General features: G+C 35.0%; 1 protein-coding gene across 1 annotated transcript; it reads left to right on the top strand.

Annotated features, from left to right (window-relative positions):
• Positions 1-10,094: 10,094 nt before the first annotated feature.
• On the top strand, positions 10,095-10,778 carry Gm20913 (predicted gene, 20913). The gene has a single exon (XM_017318772.2). The coding sequence runs from the start codon at positions 10,095-10,097 to the stop codon at positions 10,776-10,778; it is 684 nt and encodes a 227-aa protein (XP_017174261.1).
• The last annotated feature ends 1,783 nt before the right edge of the window (positions 10,779-12,561 follow it).

Here is a 12,561-nt window from a genome sequence, read left to right as displayed (position 1 = left end):
TATTTGGTAGAACAGAATAAAACCCTACTTTGAAATACAATTAATTTACTAAAAAAGATTACCTATCTATCTATCTATCTATCTATCTATCTATCTATCTATCTATCTATCTATCTATCTATCTATCTATCTATCTATCATCTATCTACCTCTCTATTTTCTATCTATCTATCATCTATCTATCTATCTATCTGTCTGTCTGTAAACTTTAATTTTGATAATCTAAAACATAAAATAAAACTTCTCTGATAATCTCTTAGAAAAAAAATCTGCAATTACTTCCCATTAGATGATTTTTTACTGCTATTTTTCTTTTTATAGTATGAAAAGAACAATTTAATTTTTTTGAGCGTTCTTTTCCTATTTGTATAAATTTGACTGCTTTCATTACTTTGCTTTACAGGCTCATGATCAACAACAAATTATATGAGCAGTATAAAACTATGTTTCAGAAGTTGTATGTGGGTGTAGAGAAATTCGATAAAGAACAAGAAAAACAAGTGGTTGGTATAGTAAGTAACTTTATAATTAACCTCGTATACCTATGTATCAATTAGGAATGGAGAAACTAACCTTGTGTTCGACACTTGAAACTAAATTAAGTCTCATTATCTAACTATCCTTGGTTCTGTTCAAGTCCTACTGAATTGTAAATCAGAGAGGTATGGTCACATACTATACCAATGAAAACCACTAAGAATTTTAATGGAGACGAGATCATAAATTTCCAAGAGACAGACATTTGCTGAGAGATGAAGAGAGGATTACCAGTTTTTACAATATATCAGCCACAGGTATAGTTGAAAGATAGAGAAAGATTACTTACTGTTGTCATCTGGACTCTGTCGTTAATTTTAGAAAACCAAATCAAACTAGCAAAGTAGTTTTAAAATCCTAAACTTAGTCCCTATTTAGTAAAAAAAAAAAAAAAAAAAAAAAAAAAAAAAAAAAAAAAAAAAAAAAGTGTATGGAAACAACTTTCCTAAAATCCATGGCAAAATAATCCTGTGTAATAATATCACCAAACTATTTTAGATCGTCTCCCCGTTAATGTAACAATCATTGTAGTCATCAAATGGTTTCCAAGTAAGATCTGAGGCAATTACCATATTAACCATTTTTTTTTTTTGGTTGGTTAATTGTTTGGGGGGTATTCAATTTGAAATAAACAGGAGATCATTTCCTGCATGAGAACAACGTGGAGGGAGCTGCCATTTTGAGTCAGTTCAGGAAACAGATAGAGACTAAAGATAAAAAATAAATAAATACTCCAAATGAAGGCAATTTTTAAACCTTTCATAGCATGGCAAAAAACACTGTAGTCATTTACATACCAAAAGCTAGAACCTCTTTGTAGTGTTGGCATTGGGCTTACCAACCTAGTCTCAGTATACTAACTTACTTAAAAATTATCATAAAAACATACACTGAATATTTTGTCTTTAGATCTCTAAAAACCTCAGAAAAACTTATCAAAATAACAGACTACAATAAATTCAAGAGAATCAGTTTCATTTTATTTCAAAAAAATTTAGGCTTTTTATAATATTAAATATTTGTTATGAGTAATTCTAGCTCATTTGGTCATAAATATATATGTTTTTAGGAAAATAATTCTAAAAACTTAAAATGCATGTTTTGTATTATTATGTATAACATTGGCAAATTAGATAAGACATGCTCATTCATGTTAAACTCATAAATCTACTCCTATTTTCTGAATCTCTTAAAAATCAGAAACCTCGCTAGGCAAGATCTTAAACTACTGTTCTCCTGTAGGCCATGACATTTTTAGCAGATATTTAAATGTATTAACTGATCTACTAATGAGTAGAAATCTGAAAGACCAGAATCTCTGTTGCCTTTCACATAATGACTCTATTCAATGTAAACTATGACTACAATTAGAAAAATACTGAAATCCTAAAGTCAAATCCTCACCTCTTTTATCAGTCATAGAAAATCTTTTAATAGCTATGATACTGTAATCTGTAATCCCAGCACTTGGCAGTTGAATGCAAGAGGATCAAGGCCTTTGACTGTCCATAGCTATATAGCAAGTTTGAGGTCAGCATGAGTAATGTAGGACTGTCTCAAATAAACCTGTCCCCTACAAATCAAACAGAAATATAATGTTAGTATAAAGATATAAAAATAGTAAATATTGCTGTCACTTCAGTAGGAAATTGTTGACCAGAAATACTAAAATAAATGTACAATTGGAATTTTTTTACTATACTTTTGAAGGGAAAACTATTGAAATCTGGATATCCATAGAGTTCCCTGTTTAGAACATTATCCTGACAGCATATAGCCCAGAACTGGTAAGAAGCAAGGCTTGGAGAATCACAGGAGTTGCCTTGCCCAGACTTTAGAGATGGCAGCAAATAACTGTAAGTATCACCTGTTATTTTAGACTGAGGAAGTGCAATTGATGATGACATGTTCCAATATAATAATAGAAAAACAAACAAACAAACAAAAATCTAGTATTTCTGCTTTAGATCTTGGCAGGGCCATTCTAGCCCCATCGTTTGACAAAAGCACAGCACACCTCAGAAAATTGTTTTGATGACATCAACAATTGTCAGACTTAAAATCTATTGATGTGCTTCAAACATCTCTCATCTTCCGGGGTTATACATGGTGGTATTTATGAGACCTCTAAATGATCCCTAGGAATAGGAGCATAGTGTGTAGAGTTGGGAGAGGATATATAGACTGGAGAGATAAAATGGGAAGCATGGTGATCCTTGGATTGCCTGTGCCATATACCTTTGCAGTTGTGGTAATAGATTCAGTGCAGATTGACACTATGAGCACTACCCTAGCACACAGTACAGTGCTTTCTTTTCTTTTTCCGGGCTTTTGCCTGTGACAGGGAATGTAGCTTGGATACTACTGGGTATTGTGTGGAAGATAACAATCATTGGATCAGTTCAAAGCTTTGGGAGCTGCCAGTTAATAGGCTAAGCTTCAGACTACATCCTACCAATGGATAAATAGGGTCCAGTCTAGATGAATTTCTGGATCCCCAGGATACATGAATAGCATGCAGTATTCTAGAGTAGTATCCAGCTTAATGATACTTCTGTTGCTCTTGTGTCTTTCCCTCTTCTGTATCCCCCAAGTTCATTCCGCTTTCTTGGCATGACTCACAAATGAGCCTTTGTGTATTATCCTGTGGTATATGAGAGGAGTTGTCTGAAGAGAGATGAAATATTGAGTCATGGCAAACACAACTGTGGAAATGGAAACCATCCAGGGGCAAATGTTGTAAAATTAACATAGTCTGTGAAAGAAAAATGCTTTTACTTTCAGAAGGAGAGTGAATGGAGTTTTTCACTAAGCTGGAAGGGGGCTAATAAAGACCCTTTTTAACTGGAGAATTTAATAAGAATTAACCAAAACCCAGGTGCAATTATTCTTACAGGAGTGAACTGGATAGATGGGTAGAGTTTGGCTAGTATAAGATACTTGATTTAATGACTTTTGAGGTACTTTTTCGAAATCATGATCAATAAATTCTGCCCTCTGTGACATATCTACTATATTTGTTTGAAAGATGAATAAACTAGGATACATAGATATAGCTTTATAGTATAGTTCTTGAACTTTCATGATGTGACAATTAAATCTGTATGATCAGGACATATTTAGAGCTCTGCATTAGGCACACATAATCTATAGCTCCTGGGGACATACACGCAAATGAACAAACATGACTTTATAGTGTTTCTTGTTTTCAGAATGGAATACATTTTATAAATAATCTAAAAGCAATAGGTTCAGTTTCTATGTTCTTAGAGACATAACCTTAAAGACCCTAAAAACTCTAAAAAATAAAAAAGAAAAAAGAAGAGAAAAGTAAATAAACTTGAAGCTTTAAATAAACAATAAAAACCCTAAAACAAACAAACAAACAAACAAAAAAAACATAAATTTTTTGAAAAAATAAAACTAAAAGAACCTAAAACCCTAAAGAAAAACAAACAAACAAACAAAATCAACAAAAAAATTCTAGATCTCTACAAAGACCCAAAAAAACATAAAATAATTACCACAAACAAACAAACAAGGAAAGAACAATAGCCACACTAAGCCTTAAAAAAAAAAATCTTGCCAAATACACTGAGAACAACCCTACAATCATTTAAAAACCGTAAAAAAAAACCCTAAAAAAATAAAGCAAAACCTAAAACCCTAAAAAACCCTAAAATTATTAAACAAACACTAAATGACCCAAAAAAGCTATTTTTTAAATTCTTAATTAACATTTTTAAAACCCTAAAATTCTATAAATAAGAAAACACAAGAACTCTAAAAAGACCCTAAAAAAATTATAAAACCCTAAAAAAAAAATCCAAAAACTCTACAAGTCTAGATCCCTAATGAGACAATAAAAAAGCAATTAAAAAAAAAAAAGAAAATGAAAAGATACAAAACCACCACCCCAACAACTACAAATTCTTCTGCCTTAAAAAATCGCCAAAAACACTGGAAAAGAAAATCATTTTCCAAACCTTATTAAAAAAAATGCTTAAAACAATTTTTAAAAATTCCTTAATTAAATTAAAAACAAAACAAAACTAAAAAATAAAGAAATACCCTAAAATTATTTTTTTTTCTTATAAAAGAAAACATTTATTTGGGGGCTTGCTCACAGTTTGAAAGGGTTAGTCTATTATCATCATGGTGGGAAGCAGACAGGCATGGTTGCGGAGAGGTAGCTGAGAGCTTCGAATCCTGATCTGAAAGCAGCCAGGAGAGAGAGTGAGGGGGAGAGACAGAGAGAGACAGAGAGAGAGAGAGACAGACAGAGAGAGAGAGAGAGAGAGAGAGAGAGAGAGAGAGACAGAGAGAGAGAGACAGAGAGAAACAGAGACAGAGACAGAGACAGAGACAGAGACATAGTTTCAAAGTCCTGGTATGGACTTTGAAACCTTAAAGATCACTCCTTACTAGGAGTGATCACACCTGTTCCAACAAGGCCACACCTCCTAATCCTTCCCAAACACTTCCATTAACCAGGGAATCAAGCAGTCAAGCATATAAGCCTAAGTGAGGTTGTCTTATTCAGACCAAGACACTCATTAAACCTTGTAACAAAGCCAAGTTGAAAAGCAGTACTGTACAAGTGTTATGAGAAAAGTTGCTGGGACCAGGCTTACATTCCAATGCAGTGACCTGGCAACTCACTCAACAACAGTAAAAAGACCCACAAGAACTGTAAAACCCTAAAAAAAGTTCCTTTAAAAAGTTTTAAAAACACATCAAAACTCTGAAACTCAAAATAAAATCCTTGAAAACCCGCTTAAAAAAGCAAAACAAAAAAACAAACATACAAACAAACAAACAACAACAAAAAAAAACCTACAATACCCTGAAACCCTAAGTAAAATCCTGAGACTATAAAATCAATCCTACCCTCCCCCAAAATACCTACAAAACCCTGAAACATTAACTAAAATCCTAAGATAAAAAAATAATCCTAAGCCTATAAAAAAAAGCAAACACACACACAAGAAAACAAAAAACCCTTACAAAATCCTAAAACCCTATAAAACACTAAAAGTATAAAAAGAAACAAAAACAAAACAAAACACAACAACAAGAAGAACAAAATCACACAAAAAACTACAATTATCCTAAAATTATTTATAAACACTAAAAAGCCCTAAAACCCTGAAATACCTTAAATAAATAAATAAATAAATAAATGAATAAATAAATAAATAAATAAATAAAATAAAAATAAACCTCAACCCTACCCAAAACAAACAAACAAACAAACAAACAAAAAACTTATAAGGACAAAAAACCTACCAAATTTAAAACCATTAAAACCCTAAAACTCTAAATAACACAAAGGGCTTTACCCTCCCGCACACCCCCCCCCCTAAAAAAAAAAAAAACCTGAAAACTGTAAAATACTAAAAAGCCCGAAAAAAGCCTAAAACAATAGAAAAAGTAAATCAAAAGAAAAAAAAATCTAGAATCTTTAAACAAATACTGAAATAGTCCTAAAATACAAAAAAAAAAAAAAAGAAAAAGAAAAAAAAGAAAAAGAAGAGAAAAATAAAATTCTGAAAACACACCTATTAGCTAGGCAGTCATTCAACTTACAGAGTTTAGCCTGCTTCTGAGTGCTGGTATTAAAGGGGAATAAAACTATACTTGACTCCTTTTTGTTTGTATAATTGTTTTCTAAAATATTTTTTTTCTCTGTGGGTGAGTATATGTGTGTGTGCGTGTGTGTGTGTCTGTGTGTGTGTGTGTTGTCCAAAGAGGTCATCAGATCGTCTAGAACTAGAATTGCAGGTGGTTGTGAACAACCATGTGGGTGTTAGAAATTGAACCCTGGTCCTGTGCAAAAGCAATCAGTGGGCCTAAGCAGTGAGCTATCTCCTCAGTCCTTTCTGCTTGCTCTAATCTCTACTTCACTATTCATCTTGCCTAAATATGTCTTTATTCCTACTTCTTCTGTCTGTTTTTATGTGATGAATTCTTGTTTGCTTTTCTCTTGTTTCTCCAATTACAGCACCAAGATTCTTCATTTCCTTTTGTTTTGGAAGATTCTCAAGGAATCTTAAATCCAGACTTTAGGGCAGTTATTTAAAATTCACACCTGGGGATTAATCTTCAGAAAATTATTTTTGGGAAAAACATGTGATTATTTCAACATCTATAGAAGTGTGGGGGCATTATTCTCCCTACTTCATGTACACTTAAGATCTTTAGATACCTCCTTCCCTGTGACAGCCTTGCAGCTCACTGAGTAACATGTGCATTTGATGATAAATGATACACAAACTTTGAAGCACCTTACCATATCCTGTCACCCATATCATGTTCAACATAGCAAGAACCACAAGTGAGTTGAAAAATACAAATACATTTTTTAGTGTCTTGAAGCTAAAATCCCCAAATTAATCAAAATATTATTTGGACTCTGTTACTTTATACCAGTGTTTTTTTTAAGTGTACAAGTCGCAGGCCTTTTCTGTGACCCTTTGCACAGGTTTACAGTGTCCTTTTACCATCTTCATCCTCCCCACTATCCTCCATTGCTATCAGATCTCCCCCCTCCTGCTGCGCTTACTCTTCCAAAATACCTCCTATTTTTTAATGTCCCTTATTAAATTTATATTTTTACAATAGTCATTTTGAGTTTTACTTGTCTAACCTAATATATAGTATTTAACCATTCCATCCATTTTTTTTGAAAACAAAGCGCTGCACTAATACACATAGATGAGAAATATATTTCTCTCTCTCTCTCTCTCTCTCTCTCTCTCTCTCTCTCTCTCTCTCTCTCTCTCTCTCTCTCTCTCTCCTTCTGTCTCTCATTTTTAAGGCATTCATCCAGTAGTTGACATCTTAAATCACTCCATAGCATGTATGTTTCATACAGTGAGGCAATCAATATTGATGATATGGATATGTAGTGGTCCTTCTTAGATTTTTTTTTTTGTGAACTTAAATCAACCTAGGAAGATAGAATCTCAGATAAAGATCCTCCATCACATTGGCCTGTGGCCACACCTTAAGGAATGATTTTTTTTTGATGACTGTTGTTGAAGGATCTAGCTCTCTATGGATAGTGTCATATCCTATGAAGATGATGTACAGGGTACGGTGGGGACCGTGGAAGGTACTGAAAAGGATTTTTTTTGAAGAACTGAAGATCTATGTGCCATGAACAATTAAAGTGTCCTCTAATTTGTAAGTAAATTTTATACATACCTGTGTCCAGTATTCTGTCTACACATATTTCAAAAGTAAAATTACCTCATCTATTTCATCCTGTTTTACTGCATTTAATCTATGAAATTACTTATAATCAGAAGTGCTGGTAAATTTTAAAAACCTTTAAAATATGACTGGGAGATATCAGGTTTTTTTTTTTTTAATTTTATCACAACTTTGTAAGCATGCCCAAGATCTATGTTGTCCTCTTACTTTCCAAAGAATCCATAATTCATGATTGCCATTGGTTTCAATACATGTCATTTAACTCTGTCAAATTCCAGGTTTGTTTGCATAAAAATAGTCCTCCTCTAACTATGGGTTTTCATAAAGTGAAAATTGGTGTGCTATCCAGTGTGCTGCCTCAAAGAATCTGGCAATATTTATGATAAGAAGCACAGCTTAAAGATAACCAAGGGAAAGGTTGGAACATGAAAAATAACCACCATGGATGTTGTCAAGGCAGAAACCGAAGACTTTCTCAGAACGAAAATAAAAACAAAAATGAAACAAAACAAAACACAAACCAAACAAATAAATAAAAATTCAACAACCAAACAATAAAAACCATGCAAGGGTGTAATTCTTTGGCAGAATATTACTCAGATCATCAGGCCTTTCAGTTGGGATTTCATTTATTATTTCTAGGAGGCCATATGAAAAGGTAAATTCGAGATGCTGAATGTTTCTGAGTGTAACTAGGGAAGGAACCAGCCTGAGAGGGGTTCTATGATGTAAGCTGAACTAGGGTGATGTCACAGAGCACTGGCTGGAGGTTGCGCATCTATTCCACTTGGAGGCACTAGAATCCATTCAAGGTGAGTTCACTATCTTCACAGTGGTGTGTCAAAGCCAGGTCATTTTTTCCCACAGGCTTTTGGTGCCTGGTCTGTATCAGGAGATCTTGACGACTAGGATATTTTTCTATGGGTAAGTACATTTATGAAGTAATTGGGACCCTCATAGCTACAGAAAGCTAAAAATTTTCTCTCCTACAGTGAGTTACTGTACATTCTACTTTCCCCATGTTTATTAGCAAGGTAGATGAATGGTCTAGGTTAGTTTATCTCCTGAATTTATTATCCTTGCTAACCATATCTAGATCACAATTCCACTAAAATGCCAAAGCTCCTGTTTGTCCATGTGCATGTTAGAAGTTATTAGTTCTAAAAGGCTGAAATTGCCTCGACTTTTTGAGTTGTTCTTGAGTTCAGTGATGCAATGGCTTCATCGAATAATTCTGAAGCTGGGTCAGGAGAAACAATAAAGAAGGACAGTGGTGTGCTGTGTCCCTGGGAAGATATTTGTGAATGCAAGAACTTAGCTCAGAGCTTACGCGTACAAGAGAATCATGGTGACCCCTCTGGCCTTTTTTTTTTTTTTTCTCTTCTTCTTGATCATTGGGGGTAATTGTCATAGCACCACCTAAATTGACATAGAAATTCAAGGAGAGGATCCTCATCAGAGACAAATTTACTCAGGTCTGAAGAAATAAATGTTGATCTGAGTATGTTATTCTGAGCTCTAGAGAATTACTTGTTAATTACACTATTTTTATTTCCTTGTTTCCCTTGTTTCTTTGTTTCTTTGTTTGTTTGTTTGCTTGCTTGGTTAATTTTATTTGAGTTTCTGTATGTTTAGATTTGGCTGTCAGGAAACTCACTGTGTAGACCAGACTAGTCTTTCTCTCACTAAGGTCTGCCTCACTCTGCCTCTTGAGTACTATGATTAAAGTTATGGGTCACTACCACTTCCTATTAACTTCTCCATTTGATTGTTTGTTTTGTTATTTTTTTGTTTGTATTTCTGTTTTGTTTGTTTTTCGTTTGATTTTCGTTTGTTTTCTTTTACTTGATGTTGTTGTTGTTGTTGTTGTTGTTGTTGTTGTTGTTGTTGAGACAGGGTTCCTCTCTATAGCACTGACTGCCCTGGAACTCACTTTGTAGACCTGGCTGGTCTCTAATTTAGAAATCTGCCTGTCCTTGCCTTCTGAGTTCTGGGATTAAATGCGTGTACCACCATGGCTGACTTATTAACTTCTTATTTTTATAAAATTAATTTTAGGAGCTCAAAACTGTTTAGCATAATCTTCTTCACCTGCTCAGAAGTTCTCTTAGAGAAGAGTCTTGGTCCAGCATTCACTCCCAACCCATAACCATTGCCCATCAGGAATTCATATATATGACAGAGGCAACAGCATTGTGTCTGGTTTAAACGGGCAAGATCTTCAGTCCCAGGCAATGAGCAAGTATGATATTTGAAGGGAATGGAAGCCACAAGACAGTGTGATCTACCACAACAGGTCTACAGCCAGGTAGAAGACAATACATCTGAAGAGTCTGAGCATGACATCACTCAAGAAGAAGAGTAGGAGGAAGCCTTCTTCCCAGGCCCTGGGGAATATTGTTGGCTGCAGAATTTCTCACGGGTGGAAGGAAGGTAATGAGCCTGTCACCCATTGGAAGGCCATCATTCTAGGTCAACTGCCAACAAACCCTTCTCTTTATTTGGTGAAGTATGACGGAATTGACAGTGTCTACGGACAGGAGCTCCACAGCGATGAGAGGATTTTAAATCTTAAGGTCTTGCCTCACAAAGTAGTTTTTCCTCAGGTGAGGGATGTCCACCTCGCAGGCGAACTGGTTGGCAGAGAGGTACAACACAAATTTGAGGGGAAAGATGGCTCTGAGGACAACTGGAGTGGGATGGTGCTAGCCCAGGTGCCATTCTTACAGGACTATTTTTACATTTCCTACAAGAAGGATCCGGTCCTCTACGTCTATCAGCTCCTGGATGACTACAAGGAAGGTAACCTCCACATCATTCCAGAGACCCCTCTGGCTGGGGCGAGATCAGGTGATGACAATGACTTCTTAATAGGTTCCTGGGTGCAGTACACCAGAGATGATGGATCCAAAAAGTTCGGAAAGGTTGTTTACAAAGTTCTAGCCAATCCTACTGTGTACTTTATCAAATTTCTCGGTGACCTCCATATCTATGTCTATACACTGGTGTCAAATATCACTTAAATTGAAAAAAATCACAAAGTACAGAAAAGTAAACTTATAGGATTGAAAAAAAATGTTTGTTTTCCTGTGTTGGGTACCTATGGGTCTTTGACAACCTCAGTATCTTTGTCAATAAAATTTGTTTTGTTCTAAAAATTAATACGTGTGACATGACATGCTTTTAGTGAACACTTTGTTGGAAGAGATGGACTATGGTAGAAAGAACATCAAAGGAAGATGAAAGTTGCAACGCAGGCTATGAACAGTGCATACATCTAATATCACACAGGCTAAAATGGACAGGACTTAGATTCTGTGGTCTGCATAGTGAGCAAGGAATTGGAGATATGACTTAGAGGAGCAGGGATGGCAGCAAAAATTGGATTTTTAGGAAGAAGCAGAGAAAGACAGGACATAGATAGAATCTCTGGTATGAAGTCTGAGGGAGAAACAACAAGTTGGGGAAAAAGTGATAGATAAAAGGAATGTGGCCTTGTTACACAAAGTGCAACCCAGAAAACTGATCCAAAGAGATTCAGAAATCAGACAAAATAAGGTTTCATTTGAATAATGAAACCAAATGAAACTTGTCTCTCATTTTAAGATTTATTATCTTTATTTATATGGGTGGGAGTAGGGCATGAGCTTGAGAGTATAGGTGACCACAGAGACATGAGTTGTCAGATCCCATGGAGCTGGCATTAAAGCTGATTGTTAACCATTGGATATGAATTCAAGAAAACAAATCCAGGTTTTTGCGGTACAGTAGTGCTCTTGACAACATGGTCATCTCTCTATTCCCATTAAGATATCTTTTTAAGAAATCCAATATTAACATGCAGAAAAGAGACCAGGTAGAAGTTAAGAAAGATTAAATTGATGGTGACCTTTAAAAACAATAAAGGACACACAAAGGACTAGAGGACACTGAGGGACAAATGAATTCTAAGATGAAGTTCTCAAAATGTGAAGCAGGAGACCCAGGAAGAATAAAAATTTTGTGCAAATAGTTAAAATTGGGCATATCCACATTAGGTTCTTTGGTTTCTTAACAAATAGCCAGCTGATCAGATCAAAGAGTAATTTAAAAGAGAAAATGAATAAACTGTGAGATAATATATGGTGGGGCGTGGATCCTGAGTTCTTTCCCTGTGCAATCTTTGCCTGGGATGAATCCTGTGATCTTTTGGAGGTCTCTGTTGAGTGCCCCAGATGACCATCAAAAAGCTCACCACTGGCCTGTTCCCCTGGCTCTCCTCCAAACATCTGACTCCCAACATACCTATGTACCATTTCAGCCTGTCTATTCCCTATAAATTCCTGTCTCAAATTTATGTGTGACCTCCTTCTCATAAAACAGTGAAGGTGTACTCAATGCATATGTGCTGATCTCTTTTCTATGCCAGTTCTCATGGGTTTCAAACTCTATGAGGTTGCCCAATATGTTGGTCACTACTCCTGAGTAGCCCCTGTGCTTCATGGGGGTCTTAATGGGTCCCATATGCACTCTGAGTGTTTCTTTTGTTTGTTTGGTTGGTTGGTTTTATTGTTGTTGTAGGTTTTTTTGTTTGTTTTTGTTTTGTTTGTTTGTTTGTTTTTTGTTTGTTTGTTTTTGTATTGTTTTTTGTTTTTGTTTTTAGTCAGGCTTGTCATGGACTCAATCATTTGTGTTTTTTCTCTAGAATAAGTTTGAATGCCAAATGACTTGAAAATACTCTCTATTGTTGATTAATTTTGATATCTGGGAGAGTTTCTATGCTAGCTGGATGTCTTAATTAGGGTTTCAATGCTGTGAAAAACCACT

This window comes from Mus musculus, chromosome Y, assembly GCF_000001635.26.
Source record: "Mus musculus strain C57BL/6J chromosome Y, GRCm38.p6 C57BL/6J".
Taxonomy (NCBI): domain Eukaryota; kingdom Metazoa; phylum Chordata; class Mammalia; order Rodentia; family Muridae; genus Mus; species Mus musculus.
Note: the sequence above shows the minus strand (reverse complement) of the source record. Positions and strands in the feature narration are given on the sequence as shown.

Excerpts from the sequence above, each read along its gene's own strand:
- Gm20913 (XM_017318772.2), top strand. The coding sequence starts at position 10,095 with ATGACATCACTCAAGAAGAAGAGTAGGAGGAAGCCTTCTTCCCAGGCC.